The 23,689-nt window shown below is 50.7% G+C and overlaps 1 protein-coding gene across 1 annotated transcript in view; it reads right to left on the reverse strand.

Moving 5' to 3' along the window:
- Positions 1 to 16,445, reverse strand: part of TIMM44 (translocase of inner mitochondrial membrane 44) — a 61,796-nt gene extending 45,351 nt beyond the window's left edge. The window contains exons 1-4 of the mRNA XM_005283775.4: positions 16,291 to 16,445; positions 8,275 to 8,382; positions 7,508 to 7,678; positions 1,556 to 1,636 (exon numbers count right to left, since the gene is read on the reverse strand). Coding sequence (XP_005283832.2) covers positions 1,556 to 1,636; positions 7,508 to 7,678; positions 8,275 to 8,382; positions 16,291 to 16,317 — 387 coding nt within the window. The 5' untranslated portion in view covers positions 16,318 to 16,445. The remainder of the gene's footprint in view (positions 1 to 1,555; positions 1,637 to 7,507; positions 7,679 to 8,274; positions 8,383 to 16,290) is intronic.
- Between the last annotated feature and the right edge of the window lie 7,244 nt (positions 16,446 to 23,689).

The raw sequence follows: 23,689 nt of genomic DNA on the forward strand, positions 1-23,689 counted from the left end.
TGACCTGCCTGCAGCCTCTCCCCACTCCACAGCACCAGGACTCCTGCATTGCCCAGAGGCCGCCACATGCTGCTGACAACATATTGGCTTTTTTTTTTTTGCTGCGCCACCTGGCAGTTAAAATACTCTAGACCTTTCCTTTGAAATACCCACATGCTTGTTAATACTCTAAGAGATAGAAAGAAATGCAGTCCAGGCCAGTGCAACTCTGGCGGAGACAGCTCTGTGCACTAATTTTTGATCCACCAGGAAAGAAGTTCCAAATACTCTCTTTCACTCCAACAAAATAAGCTTTACATACACCTGCGAGTGCCTGGGGGGTGTGGTGCTACACACAGGCTGTGGCAGGCCAGAGGTTAAAACTTCTCCACAAACAGTTGATCACCATTTCACTCCGAACCAGCACGGCTGGCTTAGCAGGTGCTCTTTGTAGGGATGTCAGAGGCTTCACTGGCAGTGGGCAGCTGATTCTGGGATGGGTGGGAAGACAAACCCACACAGAAGGGGTTGCCAGGTGGACAGTACCACTAGGTGTTTTCCCCATCAGCCAGCCGTGCTCCCCTGCCCCCTCAATCAGCACTCCTTGACTTCCTCTCTGCGCCCTGGTTGCCAGGGAGTTGCCATCGCAGCTGGGAGTGGGTAGGAGTGCACAGACCAGGCACCCCTGGCCCAGCAGCAGTGACAGCACAGACTCCTGCCTCCCCCATCCTTTCTGGGCCAGGCTGCTGGAGGCTCATTTCAGCTCTGCCAGCCCTTGGACGCTGGTGCCAGCGGCAGGGACCACCTTCACCACAGTTAGCGCCATGCGCCCAGGGACTCAACCATGAACAGCATCTCCCCACCTAAATGGCGCCCTCAGCCTTCTTTCCCCACCCTCCCTACCAGCTCGAGGCTTCCACAGCACCAAGAGGAGCTGTCACAGGATCCAGCAGGAGGGCCCAGCAGGTAAAACAGGACCCAGGTGCTAGTCGACCCCCTCCAGAAACCCTGCTTCCTCCACCCACTCTGTACCCTTCCTCCCTGCTGCCTCAAAGCTTCCTGCCGGTCTACAGTGCTGAGAGCAGCTGCCTTCCGTTCCAGTAGGTTGGGGACCCAGGTGCCAGCCACATGAGATGTACAGCCAGTCCTAGACTGCTGCATAGCCACACATGTGCACAGCTCAAGCACAACATTGCCCCTAGCCATGTTTCCCAAATGGGTACTTCCATGTTGGTACTGGTATCTGACTTGCCTATGCCCCAATGAAGACAAAGCCTTGAGGCATTTTCTCTTCTGCAGCTATCAGATAGTCAAACCCCCACGTACACACCCATCTACCCTGCAGCAAGGAAGAAACACGGGGTGCTGATACTGCCTGCACATCTGCTGTCACACTAGTCACACCAAAAAATTCTTCAGCAGTTACCACTGCAGGTCTCTTTAGTGACCCTGGCCTGAAAGGGCAGCAATAGTTACCCTCCTTCAACTAGAATAAAGAGATAAAGGACATTAATTCAATGCAGACAAAGTGCAAATCACAAGTAAACTGACAGATTTTTGCAAGGTTATACTGTACCTCTTTGACTGATCCTGTTATTTCTCCAAGCTTCTTTTTAATCACTTCAGAGGTCTTAACTGTTTCAGATTCAATAGTTTTCTGCAGCACAAGCAAAAATTTTATGTTAACAGGAACCAATGCATCAGTCAGAATTATAACCACATGAGGATTGTATAGCACTGCATCAATACAGTCCAGCATACAGCACTCTTTGGGTGACATACTACTGTAGGACAGAAGAACAGCCCCAGTTAAACTCTGTCCTCAATAGGATCCATGGACTCTTCTAACTATCTGAAGTGAAAGGAACAGAAATGGGGATCAGTCACATGGAAAATAAGAATATAATGTTCTATTTTTAGACGTTTAAAATTTGTGCCCAAATCAATGCCGTGTAAACCAATAGCTGCCTTAAATATGAAAGAGAGATAATGAAGGAGGCAAACAAGGTTAAGTGGTGTAAGGGCTTCAAACGGAATAGGAGAAAGGATCTAACAGCCAACCAGTTACAAGTAACTTGAGAGCTCTGAGGTCCCATAACAACCAGATTCAGGAGAGAGAGGCAATGGCAGACCGTAGTGTGAGGGCTGTGGCGGAGGTTCACAACTATGGCCATCAGCATTGTGAAGCGATCCCCCAGAAGGAAAGCACACATTGCAACTGAGTCGAGTTGCACCCCAATGAAGTTGATTGTCGGCATAGGTATAAGCAGAGATTTCTCTTCAATGATGCAGACACCCAAAGAGGTCAGGAGAGCATGAAGGGTAAGGATGGCAGAGGAAAGCTCGTCAGGATAGCGCAACAAGAAGCCAGTCACCTAGGTAGGGGTATACCTACTAGCCGAGACGGCTGCCACCACAGCGAAGACCTTCGTGAAGACTCTCACAGCTGTGGCGTCGCCGAAAGTCAGGACTCAGAATTAGTAGTGGTGCTCTCCCACCTGGAATTGGGAGAAATTTCTGGTGGGCCGGGTGGATGTCTACATGTTCATGTCAAGAGCCACGAACTTGACCCCGATGGATACCACTGAGGGAAAAAATGGTTACTAACCTTTCTGTAACTGTGGCTCTTCGAGATGTGTTGTTCATGCCCATCCCACATTAGGTGTGCGTGCGCACCATGGGCACCATAGCTGGAAATTTTTCCATTAGTGGTATCCGTCAGGGGGGTTCCAGCACTCTCTGATGCTGCGCGCTCATGCGCTGGTATTAGGGGCACAACCAGCCCTGCACCCTCTCAGTTCCTTCTTGCTGGCTAACTCCAACAGGGGGCAGGAGAATGGGTCATGGAATGGACACAAGCAACACGTCTCAAAGAACAGTTACAGAAAGTAACTGTTTTTCTTCAAGTGATTGCTCATGGCCATTCCACATTAGGTGACTCACAAGCGGTACCCAAGGAGGTCGGCTCGGAGTTCATGGACATGAGGATTGCAACACTGCTCATCTGAAATCATTTCTAGCTTGCTGGGTGATGGTGCAGTGGGCAGAGAAGGTATGCACTGACGGCCAGGTAGCAGCCCTGCAGATGTCTTGGATTGGGACCTGGCTAGAAACGCTGCTGACAATGCCTGTGCTTTTGAGGTACAGGTAGACCTGAACACCTCGCCATCTGAGGAAAGACGCTACCACTGCCATGCATTTCGTGAAAACCCTAGGTGCTGATGACAGACCAAAGGGGGGGGATGGTGAACTGGTAATGGGTCTGGTTTACGATAAATCTGAGGAACCTCCTGTGGCCTCAAAAGATGGAGATGTGAAAAATAGGAGTCTTTTAAGTCGAGGGTGGGATTCAGGGAGGGAATGATGGAGCCCAGGGAACCCATGCAGAACCTCAGTTTCTTGAGATAGTTGTTGAGGCAACACAGGTCCAGGATGGACCCAAGACCCCCTTTGGCCTTCGAGATTAGGAAATATTGGGTGTAAAACCCCTTCCCTCTTAGGTTCTGAGGCACCTCGTACACTGCCCCTACCTGCAGCAGGGCTAGCACCTGAAGACGGAGGGGGGGTGGGAGGAGGGATGGAAGAAAACTGAAGGGTGTAACCTTCCTCCACCATACTCAGCACCCAGCAATCCAAGGTTATGAGGGACCACACTGGGCTGAAGTGGGAGAGTCGGTCTGAAAACAAAATGTGGGAACTAATAAGGCCCTTGGGTGCATCTTCAAAAGTTCTCTTTGGGCCTCCCAGGTCTGTGAGAGACCCTGGTGGTGCGGTTGAGGTGACAGGGAGCAGTTGTCTAGGCTTGTAACCCCTGCTCCGTTTCTTGAACAGGTCCTGTTGAATCATAGAATATCAGGGTTGGAAGGGACCTCAGGAGATCATCTAGTCCAATCCCCTGCTCAAAGCAGGATTAATCCTCAGACAGATTTTTGTCCCAGATCCCTAAACAGCCCCCTCAAGGATTGAACTCACAACCCTGGGTTTAGCAGGCCAATGCTCAAACCACTGAACTATCCCTCCCCAGGCAGTGTGGCCGAGAAGCAGGCCGGTTGCTGTAGCCTAAAATGCTTCCTCGGACGGTGAGTAGAGGCCCAGGAATTTGGGGTGGCCCTGGAGTCCTTCACATGCAGCTTTGTGTCTGTTTGCTCCGAGAAGAGGGCAGTACCCTTGAATGTGAGATCCTGGATGGTCTGTTAGACCTCAGGTGGAAATCCCGAGGATTGAAGCCAGGAGCATCGCCTCATGACCACTGCAGAAGTCATTGTTCTGGCCGCTACATCAGCTCCATCCAGGGCCGCTTAGAGTGAGGCCCTGGCTACAATTTTCCCTTCCTCTATCAAAGCGGAAAACTCTTGCCTGAAGTCCTGAAGCAGCAAATCTTTAAACTTTGCCAAGGAGTCCCAAATATTGTAATCATACCTCCCCAACAAGGCTCGTTGGTTGGAAATACAAAGCCATAACGCCCTTGAGGGACAGAGCAACCTTTGACTGGGCTGCTGCAGCCAAAACATCAATGAGACTACATGAGGACTCCTTAAATACCTCACCTCCAGACCCAGGTAAGGCGCATAGAGCCGGGGGCAGAACTGCTGGAGCTGCTGCTTGCGACACGGGGCTGTGGGCTGAATGGCGTCATTATTGGGGAGTGGCACGCTTGATGGTCCCCAAGGGTGGAGGATGTCCAAGAGCTAGTTTTGCTGGTCCTGAACCTCCTCCAGCGATATGCCATGGTCTGCTGCCACCCTCTGTAACATGTCTTGGTATTGCCTTCGATCATCAGGGGGAGATAGGGATGAGCACCTCATCCGGTGATGAGGAACCAGCTCTACATCTGCATCTTCCTCAGAGCCCAACAGTGAAGGAGCCTGGGCCGAGTGGTATGAGGCTTGGGAGGATGGGTATCGCTGGCGATATGGGTCCCAGAATGCCCAGTGTGGCTAACGGGTCGGGACCTGGGGGTGTGGCAAGCCCAAGAGGTACCGGAGCCCAACTGTTGCTGCCGGGCCATAAGCTGGAGGATAAGGCAGCCAGGGATGCAAGTCCGAGCTGTGCCTGAACAAAGGGGAGAAGGAGGGCTCCAGCTCAGAAAAGTATTCCTAGACTGAAGATGGCTCGGATAGTGATGGAACAAACAGAGTGGGCCAGCCACACTGCAGAGTCAGCAGGGGCGGTCCGGAAGGAGCAGGAGCAGTTGTCCTCCAGAGTAGGAACCTCGCAGGTGAGTGGGGAACCTGAGAGAAGCGGAGAAGGCGGGTAAGGTATCTCCAGTTCCTCTGGCAAGAGAAGGGGCTCCACACAACCAGGAGTCCGGGGAGTGCCCGTGGAGATGCCGGAAGACCAAGGCAGGGTCCATGAGGCCAGCTGGACCAAAGGACGTGGAGGTGGCAGCAGGACAGATGGTGTATGCTCCAGGGACTGCTCCAACAGGGTCGGTACCAGGGCGACCAGCTGTACCGCTGGATCCTTCTTGTGCTTTGCTTTACTCTCGATGCGAAGAAGCTTGGGTGCTGGTGCCACAGTGTCTGGGCACGACATCTCACCTGACCTGGCCCGGCTCAGGGAGGAAATGCTGCACTTAGAAGTAGTCCTTAACAGGGACTTGCTCCTATGCCCATGACAGTGCTTCCTACCCTCACATCTGGATTTCTCCTTGACCGCTATATCCAGGGCATGAGAAGTGCTGGAGGAAGCGCTCACCACCAGTGATAGACACTGCACAGATGGTTACAGATCCGAGTGGGTGCACAGTCTCATGGCTTCCCCCATCCAGTATTTTCGGAAGCAGAGCTTCTGCACTTCCCGAGTCTAGGATGGGAAAGACTTGCAAATCATGCAACGAGTGACGATGTGAGACTCCACGAGGCAGTAAAGATGCCACTGGTGCTTGTTGCTCATGGAGAATGAGCATGGGAAAGAATCAGTTTTTAAACCCTGGAACACACGGCATAGACCCCAGCGGGGCAGAGGGAGCGAACCCCAATTGGGGTAGACTAACATTAATTTCTATATACAACTAGCTATCTACAAAAAAAACCAAACAAGAACTATACACAAATGGAGCAGGTCACTCTCTTAGCTAAAAGACTAAGAGCAGGAAGGAACAGAGGTTCTAGCCATGCAGCAGTTAGATCAGTGGTTCCCAAACTTTTAACAACCTGTGAACCCCTTTCACTAAAATGTCAAGTCTTGCGAACCCCCTCATAAAAATGAATATTTCCAGGGATTTTCTCCTTTACCGGAGTATAAATTATAAAAGCAGTGATCTTGGAAATATAAAGTTTGTTTTTATGACATGCTTATTACACACTATTTATGATTAATTATTAGTTATTACAGTATTTTTATTACATTATGAAAATTCACTTTTGCAGCTTGTATCACTTTGAATAAGCCTGTTATAAGACAAGGCTCCTATGTTTCATCACGAGTACCAGATGTGAAACAGCATGAAGGCATTTAAGAAGCCAACTCAAAGAGTTCCTCCTACACAAGCATTCAGGTCTTGAGCAGTCCAGGCAAACAAGGCACGTTACAACAAAGCTTAAAATTGTTCATAATAATTTTAAAAACAATATTAACTCCCTATTTAATTTTAAAAACAGCACAAAATATCCACCTCCCTTTCCATTTCTTACAAGGAGTCTTGAAGTTTAAATCTCCTCAGTGGGATAGCTATGCTTGCTTTGATCTGCTTAGATCTTGGAAGTCCAGGGGCTTCGGGCTGCCCTAGGGACGGCTCTGACAGCCATTAGAGAATTTTTCCCCCCCGAGGACCCCCCGTAAAATTTCACGAACCCCAGTTTGGGAACCACTGAGTTAGAGGGAACAGGAGGCGTCGACATGCACGGCTCCTAGCTAACCTCGGCTAGGAGCACAAGGGGACACATGACACACATGCAGGTCAACAGACACTGCTAGGAAAAACATCTGGCTCCAGCACATGACACACATGTACACCCATATTTGGAATACATATAGGGACCATCACTCGAAGAAGAAAAATGTTAAGAGACAATAATATAAATGTGAAGCAATTCAAGATTATTATTAATTCCCACTTCCCTGGTTCCTTCACTGTACTGAATCTGGCCACTGAAAGAATGTTCAATGCTGTCATAACAGACTTCAGTTCCTCATTAGTGCAATGAAAGCACTTTCTCTCTAGTAAAGTTGTTTTATAATGCATTAAGAATGTGATTATGTCTAATCAATACAATAAAAGTGAAAAAGCCTTAATTGGATCTCCATGTCTATAGATAAGTGACTTTTTACCTGCTTATTATTTATAATTTCTATTAAAATGTCTGTTGGAAAGAAATTCCACTAAACCTGTAGAAATACTTAACTCTCTACACTAGTTCATTGCACCTACTAGTGTTTCCATCAGTCAGTCCAGATCTTTCCTGAATACAGCAAACACAACAGCTCATTTGCACAGAAGCTTAGGTTACAATACTCTAAATTGTAATAGACTACTGACTGGCCAATGAAGGTGTGGACAACGAAATAATTCATGATGAAGACTTACATATTTCCTCCTTGCTTCCTGGAGCGCATCAGATTCTTCTAGCTTTTTAGCTTCATCCCGGAATTTTTTAATATTTTCTTTCATCTCTTTATTTTTTGCTAATTCCTGTTTGAGGTTGTCCACAAAACCTGATATAAAGCCTTTTCTGCCTCGTGAAGAATAGTATCTAGACTAAAAAAAATAATTATTAGCATCTGTGCAATCTAAAGAGACATTAAGTATCATAGCCAGGTAGATTTACACTTCATGTCTGCCATGCAAAAGGATGTGGAAATTAGTCATCTTGAGGATGGCCAAAATACCATGGCCAAGGAACACTGTGCCTTCAGAATAGCAATGAAATCTCACATGCACTGCACAGAGCACTAGAGGTAAATGTACACTCAAGTAAAAAAGTTACTCCCTCAAGTGGTAAAGGAGTCACACTGTTCTGACTGAGCTGCTAGGTTTCAATAACCAGCCAATTTCTTCTGTTGAAGACCTCTGCTTTTGGTGGCTGCACACACGACTGGAGCCTCACTACTGGATTTTATCAACTGGGCTCATTGCTGGCAATCAAATATATGGAGGGAAAGCTGGTATCTTACAAATCCAAAAAAAAAAAAAAAAAAAAAATTGTCACATCTTTGAAAGCCACACTGAAGTCAACAACCTGGGGTGGCCACTTGTCAGAAGCATATCAATTTCTAGTAGACCCCAATACTCTTATCATTACTAAAACATACTTTCAGTCTAATGCATGCATAAAACCCTGCCCATCAACATACCTGCTGTAGCTCTAAAACTGGCATGCCCAATCTATAAACAATGCCACTAGGGAGTACTGGAGCTGGGCATCTTCCATATATAAGCCTTGTGCCACTGACAAGGCATTTCTGCAAACAGAAACAAAGAACAAACACATTTTAGCAAAGAATAAAGAAATAATTAAACCTGCTTGGGTCACTCTCAGTGCCCAAAAAGCCAGTGGAAAAAGGGAAGTAAAGAACACAGCAAAAAGGGGCATTTCTGGCTAACCTTTGTGGAACAGAAGCTGGGAGCTATACCGGAACTTCTCACTCACCAGAGCTTGGATACATAGAACAAACCAGCGCATTGCAACTTTATTATGAATGAAAGCACTGCCGCATCCCTATCACTCACTTGTAGAAAACGTGAGGGTCAGACTGTAAGCTATCCCCAATATGGGTGGGCCTATTTGTCATTATTTTGGGAATTGGGTGGATACAGTACTGCTCTAAGTGCCACCCACCATCCCAGAGTAGCTAGATGTTTCTGCTATTATTAGCAGTTAAAAGCTCATGTGCAATTTAGTTTGCCATCTGTAATCTTCAGAGCTAACATCCATATGGGATGAACAGGGAAGTTCACACCTCAGAATAACTTTTTCTATTTGCAAACTCAGTCACTACTTGTTTAAGTGATATTTGGAACATTTCTTTGCAATTTATAGGGCTAGAAACATTTTTTTAAAAGAAAAACTAATTGTTTCTGCTGAAATGCAGTGGGACAGCCTATTACTGCTTGCAGCTTCAGTCCTACACCCACCACTCCTGGGGAAATTCTGTGCCACTGCGCAAATGCAGAATAAATGGCCTCTGCAAATTTTTTTTTCCCTACAGTATAACTGATTCTGATGGGAAGGTGTAGGGAAGCAACCAGAGGGGTCACATTGCAATAACACCTTTTGCCCACCATGGCCTGATGTGGCACCAGAAGAGAGAGCAGCTGGCTCATGGGCCCGAGCATCCAGCCGTGGAGAGGGAGGGGGCAGAGGATGCCTTCCTCACAGCGCACTGCCTGCGGGGCCAGATGAGGAGGAATGGGGGATGGACATAGTAGGGCACATGAGGCTGCTGGGGGATATCACAGACTGGGGTTCAGAAGGCTAGTGGGGGGACAGACTGGGGTGAGGGCCACATGGGAGTGGGGGTGCAGGGCCACATGGGGACAGAAGGGTGGGGGTGTAGGGCCACATGGAGACGGGGGCAGCTATGCCTGGCTCAGTGTGGGTGCAGGGCCACATGGAGATGGGGGGACAGAGGTACGCGGACACACGAGGAGAGGGGCAGATGTGCCTAACTGAATGGGAAAAGCTAGGGGTCAGCCAGGGTCTGTATGGCGGAGGCTCCCCATCTCCCTAACAATACCTCTCCCAAAAACTTGTTCCATATATTTCTCCTACCCACACCCAACAGCCCTGCAAGTTAACTCCCAGGCCACTGCCCGGCAATAACTTCCCTCTCCCTCAGCTCCTCCGTTACCCTGACTCCCCGAAGCCTTTGCACTGCTTCTGAAGGGTGTGGGAAATAAGTTTCTGTATTGTAGTTTAAATGAATTATTACTCAAAGATCTGTATTAATATTTCCAGTAAGGAATCTATTTGTCGAAAAACATTTCCTGAATCTTTTTTGTTGTCTGTATTGTTACAGACATACTTGCTGACAGGTATTTTGAAATAAATTGCCAAAATAATTGAAACTGGCATGGTTATATCGTGTTATTTTAACAAATAAAATATGCACAATTTTAAAATCTTGTATACAGAATGTTTAATATTTTGGTGCAAAATTCCGCCAGGAGTAATTCCCTTCTTAGACAGACACATGCCAAATTCCTGATTTCAGAAACCAGCCTGTCCCCCTGCTGACATGTGAGAAGGAGCCTTCTACAGCTTTATGCTAGTGGCAGGGAGACAAGGCAGCCTGACCACACGGAAAAAAACATTTTGAGCAGCAATGAACTTGGAGTGGAGGAAACAACAACATGCTTTCTATTCGGAGATTTCACAGCAGTTAAACAAGCCACATTATCTCTACTTCATTCAAATACAGAATAGTGAGAGTCTGTCAGAGCCTGGAACGGAACCCATGTCTCCTGACTCCCAGCACCAGAGTCTCAATACAGTAAGCCTGGGGGAAGACAGGGTCAAGCACTGTCTCCTACCCAAAAGGAAGGATGAGGCCCCCATGAGATAAGTAGTGAGGCCAGGAACAACATCCCACCTCTGTGAGCTCTCTGTTGGTGGAGGCCAGGAACAAACACCTCTTGCTTCCTGAGTTACAGGGAATGGAAGAGAAGCACTTGAAGTATAAATACAGCACATCCCTAGCCCACATAATTAACCCTTTAATTCCGTCATTCCATTTAAGCTGCACACCGGAATCAGCTCAGAGATCAGCATATTGCAAAGCTCTCTCCATGCTATGATTCCCATCCCTGAGCCAACCTTCTTTCCCAAACACCAAGGCATGCTCCTTCACACTCAGCCAGCACAAAGCTGTAGCTTCTCCCCAGACCAGCCAGAAGCTCTTAAGGAGCCCCTACCTGCTCAATTTTCACAGCCAATACTGCTTCTCCACATGACTGCCTCTCTAGAACCAAGTATCAGAGGGGTAGCCGTGTTAGTCTGAATCTGTAAAAAGCAACAGAGGGTCCTGTGGCACCTTTAAGACTAACAGAAGTATTGGGAGCATAAGCTTTCGTGGGTAAGAACCTCACTTCTTCAGATGCAAGTAATGGAAATCTCCAGAGGCAGGTATAAATCAGTGTGGAGATAACGAGGTTAGTTCAATCAGGGAGGGTGAGGTGTTCTGCTAGCAGTTGAGGTGTGAACACCAAGGAGTCCTCCTGAGGGTCGAAATGACAGTCTGGACCTATACATAGAATGCTTCCGCCGACATGCAAAGGCAGAAATTGTGGAAAAACAACATTGCTTGCCTCATAACCTAAGTCATGCAGAACGCAATGCCATCCACAGCCTCAGAAACCACCCTGACATTATCATCAAAGAGGCTGATAAAGGAGGTGCTGTTGTCATCATGAACAGATCTGACTACCAGAAGGAGGCTGCCAGACAAGTCTCCAATACCAAATTCTACAGGCCACTTTCCTCAGATCCCACTGAGGAATACACTAAGAAACTGCACCATCTACTCAGGACACTCCCTATACTAACACAGGAACAAATCAACATACCCTTAGAGCCCCAACGGGGGTTATTCTATCTACTACCTAAGATCCACAAACCTGGAAATCCTGGACACCCCATCATCTCGGGCATTGGCACTCTCACTGAAGGACTGTCTGGATATGTGGACTCCCTACTCAGATCCTATGCCACCAGCACTCCCAGCTATCTCCGTGATACCACAGATTTCCTGAGAAAACTACAATGCCTTGGTGACCTCCCAGAAAATACCATCCTAGCCACCATGGATGTAGAGGCTCTCTACACAAACATCCCACACACAGATGGAATACAAGCTGTCAGGAACAGTATCCCTGATGATGACACAGCACAACTTATTGCTGAGCTCTGTGACTTTATCCTCACGCACAATTACTTCAAATTTGGTGACAATATATACCTCCAGACCAGTGGCACCCGCATGGCCCCACAATATGCCAACATTTTTATGGCTGACCTGGAACAACGCTTCCTCAGCTCTCGTCCACTCATGCCCCTTCTCTACCTACGCTATATTGATGACATCTTCATCATCTGGACCCATGGAAAGGAGACCCTGGAAGAATTCCACCATGATTTCAACAGCTTCCACCCCACCATCAACCTCAGCCTGGACCAATCTACATGGGAGGTCCACTTCCTAGACACCACCGTACAAATAAGCAATGGCCACATTAACACCACCCTATACCGAAAACCCACCGACCGCTACGCCTACCTTCACGCCTCCAGCTTCCACCCCGGTCACACCACACGATCCATCGTCTACAGCCAAGCACTGAGGTACAATCGCATCTGCTCCATCCCCTCAGACAGAGACCAACACCTACAAGATCTTCACCAAGCATTCTCAAAACTACGATACCCACACAAGGAAATAAAGAAACAAATCAACAGAGCCAGACGTGTACCCAGAAGCCTCCTGCTACAAGACAGGCCCAGAAGAGACACCAACAGAACTCCACTGGCCATCACCTACAGTCCTCAGCTTAAACCTCTCCAACGCATCATCAGTGATCTACAACCCATCCTGGACAATGATCCCTCACTTTCACAGACCTTGGGAGGCAGGCCAGTCCTCGCCCACAGACAACCTGCCAACCTTAAGCATATTCTCACCAGCAACCACGCACCGCACCATAACAACTCTAACTCAGGAACCAACCCATGCAACAAACCTCAATGCCAACTCTGCCCACATATCTACACCAGCAACACCATCACAGGACCTAACCAGATCAGCTACATCATCACCGGCTCATTCACCTGCACGTCCACCAATGTTATATATGCCATCATATGCCAGCAATGCCCCTCTGCTATGTACATTGGCCAAACTGGACAGTCACTATGCAAGAGGATAAATGGACACAAGTCAGATATCAGGAATGGCAATATACAAAAACCTGTAGGAGAACACTTCAACCTCCCTGGCCACACAATAGCAGATGTAAAGGTAGCCATCTTACAGCAAAAAAACTTCAGGACCAGACTCCAAAGAGAAACTGCTGAGCTCCAGTTCATTTGCAAATCTGACACCATCAGATCAGGATTAAACAAAGACTGTGAATGGCTATCCAACTACAGAAGCAGTTTCTCCTCCCTTGGTGTTCGCACCTCAACTGCTAGCAGAGCACCTCACCCTCCCTGATTGAACTAACCTCATTATCTCCATACTGATTTATACCTGCCTCTGGAGATTTCCATTACTTGCATCTGAAGAAGTGAGGTTCTTACCCACGAAAGCTTATGCTCCCAATACTTCTGTTAGTCTTAAAGGTGCCACAGGACCCTGTTGTTTTTCTCTAGAACCACTCCACCAAATCACTATGCCCATGCTAAGCCAGACTCCTTTCAGTTAACACAACTCTAATAGACTTTATGGATGGGGAATGTTTGATCTTGCCCTCAAGCCTTGTAGTAGGGGACCTCAAAGGCTCTGGGCTCCCATCTTTTCACCAGGCTCATAAATGCTCAAGATCTGTCTTGAGCAGCCTGATTGTTTTCCCTTGCTGCCGCTGCTGCTATGAAGGAGCCTCATCCCAAATATCACCAACTGAAGGCAAGGCTTATTCCTGAGAAAGGGTACTCCATAACTCCCCAAAAATATCTGTTACAAAGATCCTTGTAACAGGGTGACTGACAATTAGTTTCCATATTTGCAACGAGACATCATCTTTCAACTCAGAACCCTGCTATTTACTTTTTCTATCCAAGCTCAAGAGGACAGCTACAGAAACTGAGAAATAATACATTTAACCCTGATAAAAGGAAATAATTTTCTATGTCTTCTGCCTATGAAACTCACTGCCATAAGATATCACTGAAGAGCCCAGCAGGTTTTAAAAAGCATTAGATATTTATATGGATAATGGAAACATCCACAGTTACATTAAATAGAGGAGATATAAAACTTTATTCTTCAGGGCCTAAGCCAGTGACTCTCAAACTTTTGTACTGGTGACCCCTTTCACATAGCAAGACTCTGAGTGCACTTTTTAATATATTTAACACAATTATAGATGCTGGAGACAAAGCAGGGTTTGGGGTGGAGGCTAACAGCTCACAACCCCCCCATGTAATAACTTTGCGACCCCTTGAGGGGTCCTGACCCCCAGTTTGAGAACCCCTGGCCTAAGCCAACCACAAAAAGCTTGAAGCTTAGAAAAATCTTCCCCTATATGGGCAAGTTATCCCACTGCTGTCCTTAACAAGGTTTCTTGAACTTTCTTCTGAAGCAGATGGTACTGGAAACTGTCTAAGGCCTGGTCTACATTAGCAAATTAATTCAGTTAAAGTATGTCGCCCAGGGGTATGAATACTCCACACCCCTGAGCAGAGTAGTTAAACCGACCTAACCCCCAATGTAGACAGTGCTAGGTTGACAGAAGACTTCTTCACTTGATTTAGCTACCGCCTCTGGAGGATAAGGATTACCTACGCAGAAGGAAAAATCCCTCCAGTCGGTGTAGGTAGGGTCTAATAATAATAATAATATATGGAAATATCCTATCTCCTAGAACTGGAAGGGACCCTGAAAGATCATAGAGACCAGCCCCCTGCCTTCACTAGCAGGACCAAGTACTGATTTTGCCACAGATCCCTAAGTGGCCCCCTCAAGGACTGAACTCACAACCCTGGGTTTAGCAGGCCAGTGCTCAAACCACTGAGCTATCCCTGCCCCTATACAGAATTGGCACTGCTACAGAGGTGCAGCTGTGCCACTGTGGCATTTCAGGTGTAGAGACACCCTGAGACAACCTGGCTACTGTACTATATGACCCATTGGGCTCATCTGAAACAGGGTGAAAAGTCCAATCAGCTCTTTGTATCTGGGGTCACCAAAAGAGTCTCTTGAATGCAATTTCAAACGCCCCAGAGCAATTTGATAAAAGAAACTTGTTTCATTCATTCATTAACTAGCTGAACACAGGGAAAGCCTCAGATTTGGAATGTAACATTTTTATCAAAGGTCATCAAAAATCAGTCTAACAACACGAAAAGTGATATTAATTTCTTCCATGAGATGACACGTGTACACAGCAACCCATTTGGAGAAATAAAGGTAAACCGAGGCAGCCGGTTATATTTATTGGATGACAGCCAAGAATGCTGAGGCAGGTGAAGCAGGGCCACCCAGAGCACAGTGCTGAGCCACTGGGACTGTGACAGCCTCTGACCTTCGCCTTTTGCCTTTGCCTCCCAGGGGGGTCAGGCCGAGCCCAGCCGCTCTCGGGGAAAACACCCTCCGAGCAGAACAGCGCCTCCCCCGCTCCGCTCTGGAGAAACCAGACCTGGAGGTTTTCAGCTCAGCCCCTGCAGCTGGTCTCAGCGCCAAGGGCACCGGCGGGGACTCGGGGCTTCTTGTTCCCGCCTCTGTCTCCTGCCCTCGGGACCCGCCGCCCCCCGACGCGCAGGACAGGCCCCGCCGCACGAATCCCGCCTCCAGCGCGGGCCGCTGCCGGGGACTGGGGCGAGTTACAGCCACTGCTGGTCTCCGCCGCCTCCCGAGGGCCCGGCGAGGAGACCCCGGGGCAGCGCCCCGGCCCGCTCCGCTCGCTCAATCCCCGGCCCGGCCCCTCGGTCAGCCCCCTCCCCGTCCCGGCCCGCTCCCCTCCCCCGGCCCGCTCCCCTCCCTCAGCCCCCTCCCCCGGCCCGGCCCGCTCCCCTCCCTCAACCCCCTCCCCCGGCCCGGCCCGCTCCCCTCCCTCAACCCCCTCCCCCGGCCCGGCCCGCTCCCCTCCCTCAACCCCCTCCCCCGGCCCGGCCCGCTCCCCTCCCTCAACCCCCTCCCCCGGCCCGGCCCGCTCCCCCGGCCCGGCCCGCTCCCCTCGGTCAGCCCCCTCCCCCGGCCCGGCCCGCTCCCCTCGGTCAGCCCCCTCCCCCGGCCCGGCCCGCTCCCCTCGGTCAGCCCCCTCCCCCGGCCCGGCCCGGCCCGCTCCCCTCGGTCAGCCCCCTCCCCCGGCCCGGCCCGGCCCGCTCCCCTCGGTCAGCCCCCTCCCCCGGCCCGGCCCGGCCCGCTCCCCTCGGTCAGCCCCCTCCCCCGGCCCGGCCCGGCCCGCTCCCCTCGGTCAGCCCCCTCCCCCGGCCCGGCCCGGCCCGCTCCCCTCGGTCAGCCCCCTTCCCCGGCCCGCTCCGCTCCCCTTGCTCAACCCCCGGCCCGGCCCGGCCCGCTCCGCTCCCCTCCCTCAATCCCCTCCCGCAGCCTGGCCCGGCCCGGCCCGCTCCACTCAACCCCCTCCCCCGGCCTGGACCGCCCCGACCCACTCCCCTCGCTCGCCGCCCCCGGCCTGGCCCGGACCGCTCCGCTCACCCGGCAACCCCAGGCCGCCGCCGCCATCTTGGGAGCGAAGCGTGTGTGAGACCTGCCCGCCGCGCCGCGTGATGGCGTCACCCGCTCGCGCCGGGGGGCGGGGCGCAAGAGGCCGCTCCAGAGCCGGTAGTATCTTGTGGCAGCGAGTTCCACAGGCTGCCGAAGGCGGGCGGGGGAGCTATGGGCCTGGCCTAGGCATGCAGAGCAGCTGGTAGCGCCCCGATTTTATAGGGACAGTCCCGACTTTTGGGTCTTTTTCTTATATAGGCTCCTATTACCCCCCACCCCCTGTCCCGATTTTTCACATTTGCTGTCTGGTCACCCTAACCCCGGGGCTGGGGCCCACCTACTGCAGGGATAGGTGGGCCCGGAACCGGTCCAGGGTCCCGCACACAAACTGCAGGAACGCAGCATTAGTGCCCTTGCAAAGTCAAGTATGCCAGAATTAATCAACCTTAACTCTGCCTCCTTGAGCACATGCAGCATGGTAAGGGCTGTGCAGCAGAACCTCAGCGGTCCTGACACCTCGGGAATGGAGGGTGTTCAGAGCTCTGAACAAAACATTACAGTGATTCTTTCAAAAGTTTCAGAGTAGCAGCCGTGTTAGTCTGTATCCGCAAAAAGAACAAGCGTACTTGTGGCACCTTAGAGACTAACAAATTTATTAGAGCATAAGCTTTCGTGGACTACAGCCCACCTCTTTGGATGCATATAGAGCATACGAAAGCTTATGCTCTAATAAATGTGTTAGTCTCTAAGGTGCCACAAGGACTCCTGTTCTTTCAAAAGTTTATAACAGAACATTGAAGCTTTACTATGCAGAAGAAAAATGCTGCTTCCCTTTATTTTGTTAGTAGTTTCTGTTTAACACAGTCCCCTTTTTTTTTCCCGTCTCTGCTGCTGTCTCGCTGTGCACTTTCGGTTCCAAAGGAGGTGTGTGGTTAACTGGTCAGTTCGGAACTCCGAGGTTCTACTGTAATTGTTCACATGCTAGCTTTTCCACAGGATGCGTTCATTCAACGCACAGGACAGACGGTGCCCACTTCATGAGCTGTTATTAAATATTGTGTTTTCTCTTCTTCAGTATTTGGCCTCAGGCCTAAGGTACTGAACTTTGCTCTGAAGACACAATTATTAATTTCCTCTGTGGTGCTCATCACTATAATATCTAAGTGCTTTACCAACCTTAATTTCTTTTCACAACACCCCTGTCAGGTGAAGGGGTGGTATTATTCCCATTTTACAGATGGGAACTGAGGAACAGAGGTTATGGTCAAGTTTCCACTAATTATGGGTGTTCAATTTGAGATACCTAGGACCTTTTTATTCAGAGTGCATATCATTTTATATGTTCAAAGCAGAGCTCCCCTTGACTTCAGTTATCGCTGTGAGCACTCAGCATGGCCAGAAAAACAGACTCCATGGTCTCAAGTCTGGCACCCAAAAAATGAGGACAACGCAATGAGTGACCACCTGTGACAAGTCTGGTGACTCGCCCAGCATCAGCTGCAGGGACAGAATCCAATTCTCCAGGGCAGCATTCATTTGACTTGACCAACCTTTCTCTTCCTGCAGTTTACTGCCTCCTGCGCTACACAAACCTGCTCCATCCCAAGAGCAGGTCCATTCTGTGCAATGAACGAGGCAGGGGCCCGATGGAAAAAATAGTGTGTGATCATGCATTTGCAGACTATACCATAATGCATGCACCAAGGGGGGCAAATTAAGGTTTCACAAGGAAAGGACAGTTACCTGTTCCGTAACTGGCGTTCTTCGAGATGTGTTGCTCAGGTGTATTCCGCTATAGGTGTGCGTGCTCACCACATGCACCGGTGCCGGAAGTTTTTCCCTTAGCAGTACCCGGACTGGGGGAGAACCGCTGCGACCCCTGGAGTGGCGCCTATATATCACACCATAAAGGGGGCTGCGTGCTCCCCCCACCCTCAGTTCCTTCTTGACAGACAACTCCGACAGAGGGGAAGGAGGGCGGGACGTGGAATACACCTGAGCAACACATCTCGAAGAACGCCAGTTACGGAACAGATAACTGTCCTTTCTTCTTCAAGTGATTCCTCATGTGTATTCCACTATAGGTGACTCCAAGCTATACCTGATGGAGGTGGGTAGGAGTGTAAGGGTTACCCGAGCGGAGCACCGCCCTACCAAACCCAGCGTCATCCCTCGTTTGGGAGATGATCGCATAATGCGAGGAGAAGGTGTGGACAGAGGACCACATAGCAGCCCTACGTATGTCCTGAATAGGGACATGAGCCACATAGGCCACTGACGAGGCCTGAGCTCTCATCGAATGAGCCTTCACTATAGGAGGCGGGGGCACCCCTGCCAGGTCGTAACACGTGCGAATGCACGAGGTGATCCAGTGGGAGATCCGCTGGATGGACACCAGTCGCCCCCTCATGTGCTCAGCTGATGCAATGAACAGCTGGGGGGACTTCCTAAAAGGCCTGGGTCTGTCTAAGTAAAAGGCCAGCGCTCTACGCACATCTAACATGTGCAGGCATCGTTCCTCATTGGAGGAATGGGGCTTCGGACAGAGGATCGGGAGGAAAATATCCTGATCCATGTGAAAAGCCGAGACTACCTTCGGCAAAAAGGCGGGGTGAGGGCGCAGCTGAACCTTGTCCTTGTGGAAGACCATATACGGTGGTTCAGAGGTCAGGGCCCTGAGCTCAGAGACCTGGCGGGCTGAGGTGATAGCCACTAAGAACGCCACTTTCGACGATAAGTGGGACCACGAACACGTGTCTAGAGGCTCGAAAGGAGGCCCTGTGAGGCATGAGAGCACTAGGTTCAGATCCCAGAGCGGGACCAGGGGTCTGGCGTAAGGAAATGCCTGATCTAATCCCCTTAGAAACCGGGATGTCATGTGATGTCAGAACACCAAAAAGCCTAGCATCGGGGGATGGAAAGCTGAGATGGCTGCTAGGTGTACCCTGATAGAGGAGGGCGCCAGCCCCTGGGTTCTAAGGGACAGGAGGTAATCGAGGACAAGCTGGATAGATACGGAAGAGGGAGAGGAATCTCTATCCCTCGCCCACATGGAGAACCGATACCATTTGGCTAGGTAGGTTCGATGCGTGGAGGGTTTCCTATTCTCCAGCAGGACCTGTCTCACATCCTCAGAACATCTCCCTTCCTCCTCATTCAACCACGGAGCAGCCACGCTGTCAAGTGGAGCGCGGCCAGGTTGGGGTTGAGGAGACGACCTTCCTCCTGGGAGAGGAGGTCCGGGCGGAGCAGCAGCCTACGAGGGGGGGGCCACCAAGAGTTGTAGTAGGGTCCCGTACCAATGCTGACAGACCCAGTCCAGGGCTATGAGGATAACCAGTGTGCCGTCTGACCTCACCTTCTGTAGGACTCTGCCTATCAGGGGGAAGGGCGGGAAGGAGTACAACAGGGGTCCCGACCATGGGAGTGGGCTATACAGAACTCCCACAGGAGCTGGGCTTCAAAAACGCCGTTTCCCTGGCCTCTTGGCGTTCAAGGGCCCAGGTCGTGGGGGTGCTCTCTGCCTCTTAGGTGGGGGCTCGTATCTTCCCCAAGCCGGAGGAGCGGAGGTTGGAGGCCTGGTCTTGTCCTTGGAGGACGGGATATACAGGCCTAGCATCTGCAGGGTCGTACGGGCATCCTTCATCCCATGCAGACGTGTGTCCGTTTGTTCTGCAAACAGAGCCCTGCCGTCGAATGGCAGGTCCTGCATAATGGACTGGGACTCCACTGACAGCCCCGAGAGCGAGAGCCACGACGCCCTTCGCACGGAGACGGCCGCAGCCATCGAACGGGCGGCTGTGTCCGCTGCATCCGAAGCCGCCTGGAGTGCCATCTTTGCCGCCGCCGCACCCTCGTCCACCAAGGCCTGGAACTCCTTCCTGTCCTTGTTTTGAAGGAGGGGTTCAAACTTGGGAAGGGACCCCCAGAGGTTAAAATCATAGCGGCTCAGTAGTGCCTGGTGGTTGGCCACTCTGAGCTGGAAACTTGCGGAGGAATAAACCTTTTTTCCAAAGGCATCGAGTCTCCGACCCTTGGGGGTGGGAGCGGGCTGGCCGTGCCGCTCACGGTGGTGAACAGACTCTACCACCAAAGAGTTCGGAGCTGGGTGGGTGTATAGGTACTCGTGTTCCTTCGTGGGCACAAAATACTTTCTTTTGGCCTTCTTGGAAATGGGCCCCAGGGAGGCGGGGGTCTGCCAGAGGCCAGTGGTGATATTGGCCACCCCTTGATGCAGTGGAAGGGCCACACAACCCGGTGCCGAGGAGGTGAGGACATTAAACAAAGTGTCCGAGGGCTCCTCCATCTCCTCGGCCTGGAGCTGGAGGTTTGCTGCCACCCTCCTAAGCAGCTCCTGGTGCGCCTTAAAGTCCTCCTGAGATGCCGGAGGCGGCACCGCAACTGAATTGCCCAGTGCCAGGGAGGTAGGTGGCACAGTGCCTTCAGCGACCGGCAGCATCTGTGGCTCGAAGTCCGGGCCCTGGCCCGGGGTCGGTGCTGGTGGTTCGGCACCCGTGGCCCGATCATGGTGCCAGAGAGGCGACACCGAGTGGGCCTGAGAGGCTCCCGTCACGGAGTGGGCTCCTGGCTGTGCGGGTGCCTGAGGCCATGGTGTCCACTGGCACCATTGTCCTTGGCAGGGAACCGCCCGGTACTGAGACGTATAGGGGCCTGGCAGAGCCGGTTGCTCCTGTGGTGCGGAGCGGCCCGGGGAGGGATGGCTGCACGCCGATGCTGAAGTCCTGGACGAGTGCACGGTGCCGTATGAACGACTGGAGCGGTCTCTACCATGACATCTCCGGCCCCAAGACTTCGACCTGGATGATGAAGACAGGTAGATGTCAGAGGAGCTGTCTCTGGATTCCCTTCGGCGCCCGTGGCCATGGCGCCTCTGTGCGGGGACTCTCGGGACGCACTCTGAGTACGGTGTCTCTGGCGGCGGGCACTAGAGTACGAGCACCGGTGCCGACAGCGGCGAGACCTGTTCCTCTCAGGCTGGCTCCAGGAGGAACGGCGTCGCCTCTTGTTACCTCCTCCACGGTCCCCGAGACCGGAGGAGTTACACTTGCTCACAGAAGACCCGGCTTGCGGAGTAGAAGTGCGTCGTGGGCCTCGGCTCGGCCCTTCCACCCGGGAAGGCACCTCGACCTCCGATACCTCCGGGGAGGGCTGATGGGCACCCAAGGGCAGCTTCCCACGGAACCGGGTGCCCGACTGAGGTGGCGCTCCTGGCACCGGAAGGGCTAAGATGTCACGCGCGGCCTGGGCTGCCTCTGGCGTCAAAGGCATCCGCGCTTCTGTAGAGGTTCGCGCGGACGGGACTGGACTGTTCCGCTTAACCCGAGTTGGAGGTCTCGGTCCCGACAGGGATCGTGGGCTGCCCAACTCAGGTCTGGCCTCACCCCTCTCCTTCTCTCGGCGCCACTGAGTCTTGCCCTGCTTCTTATTCGGGGAGCGGTGCCAACTCGTCAACGGTGCCTTGCTACGCCCGGCACTGGGTCGGGTCGACGTGCTGGTGCTGGGGCCAATGCCGACTCCATTAGTAGGGCCCGGAGTCGGATCTCACGCTGTCTCTTCGTCTAGGGCTTGAAAGAGTGGCAAATCTTACAACGCTCACTAACGTGCCTCACCCAGACAGCGAAGACACTGAGAGTGAGGATCACTTCTGGGCATACAGTTGCAACAAGAGTCGCACAACTTGAAGCCTGTGCCACGGGGCATGCCCCGAGCCAGGCAAGAACGAAAGAAAAGTTCACCGAACTGGATACTACTAAAGGCTATAAGCGCTGCACTCAAGGCTGGAACAAATTCCGACTACCTTCACTGGCAGCAAGAAGGAACTGAGGGTGCGGTCCCCTTTATGGCGCGATATACAGGCGCCACTCCCGGGGTCGCAGTGGTGCTCCCCCAGTACGGGTACTGCTTAGGGAAAAACTTCTGGCACCGGTGCATGTGGCGAGCATGCACACCTGTAGTGGAATACACATGAGCAATCACTCGAAGAAGAACCCTAATTCTGACATTTCATAGCTTTTGAATACTTGACTTTGCAACACTAAACGTTTTTAATGTAGCTTTTTGTGTCTCCTACGTTTTTAAAAAAGCAAACTGAAAAACCAATTTCTATCATGTGACATGATACTGACACCCACAGGGTCCATCACCAGGGTTGGAACCCTTGGATCTACCACTTGAGCTAACATTGTAAATGATAACAGCAGGTTATCTTCTATGTGGACCAGCACTAGAGGATGAGACACTTTGTCGAAGGGTTTCACAGATATTTGCTGACGGCAGAGCAATGACTAGACTCAGGAATCTTGGATTCCATTCCCAGGTCTAGAGGGGAGTGTGCTCTAGTGGCCACAGACTCATCTGCCCATTTCCCCAAAGCTTGACCTCTTCTTCCCTCCAACCTGTCGTCCCCATGACCGACTCCTCATCCCAGTCCCATTCTCCTCACCTAGCCAGTCCCAGTCCCAACTCAAGTTTATCATCCCAATCTTCCCCTCCAAGCTTGTCATATTTGTTTTTTTTTCTATTATACAGTTCAGCGTTTTGTAGTATTCTCTCATGCACCTTCTTACTCCTTTCTGCACAATTCCAACTTTTTCATTTCCTCATGACATGAATGTCTTTCCAGACCTCTAATCATTTTCCTTGCTCATCTCGACATCCTTATTTCCTTTTTCAGACAGTGTTTGATTTATATAATGGCATAACTTTTTCAGTATTATTTTTCCATTGCATTCCTTATGCAGCCTAATGTAATTCACTTTGACTGTTGTTTCACTTGTTGTTTCAGCAATAATAGACAAGTCTTTTTCTTCAGTATTTAAATTTTGAACCCAGTAATATGTCTCAGTAGTTCAGAGTATTATTTCCAATGTGCATTACCAGGCTTTTATCAGCAATGAATTTCATCTGCCATCATGCTACTCCGCTGAAGTCAGTTCGAGATACTTCTCTGGTCTCAATTAACCTAGAGATGGTTTAGGCTAGATATTTTCCCTATTGTCCTTTGTGGTAATGACTGATGCAAAGAACTGACGTCCTTGCTATGTCCTTCTCTTCCTTAATTTCTCCCTTTATGCCCTTGGCAGTCCAGCAAACTCAGAGCATGTTACCTGCTTCTTATTCTGATATATTTTGCACAAAATTGAATTGCTCTTCAGATTCCTTCTAAATTCTTTTTTATATTCTACTTACCATAGTTTACAATCCTTCATATAAGCTTGCTAGGATTGGACTTCCTTTTCCTGAATACCTGTTTGGCTTGAATAATCTCTTGTACCTTGCTGTTTTTCTTGGTCTTTTTACTTCTTTGGATGAATAGTCATGGCAATTTAAAAATCCTTTATCAGCCTGGAGGGATATGCTTATCTCCTCA

Source organism: Chrysemys picta, chromosome 25, assembly GCF_011386835.1.
Source record: "Chrysemys picta bellii isolate R12L10 chromosome 25, ASM1138683v2, whole genome shotgun sequence".
NCBI lineage: Eukaryota > Metazoa > Chordata > Testudines > Emydidae > Chrysemys > Chrysemys picta.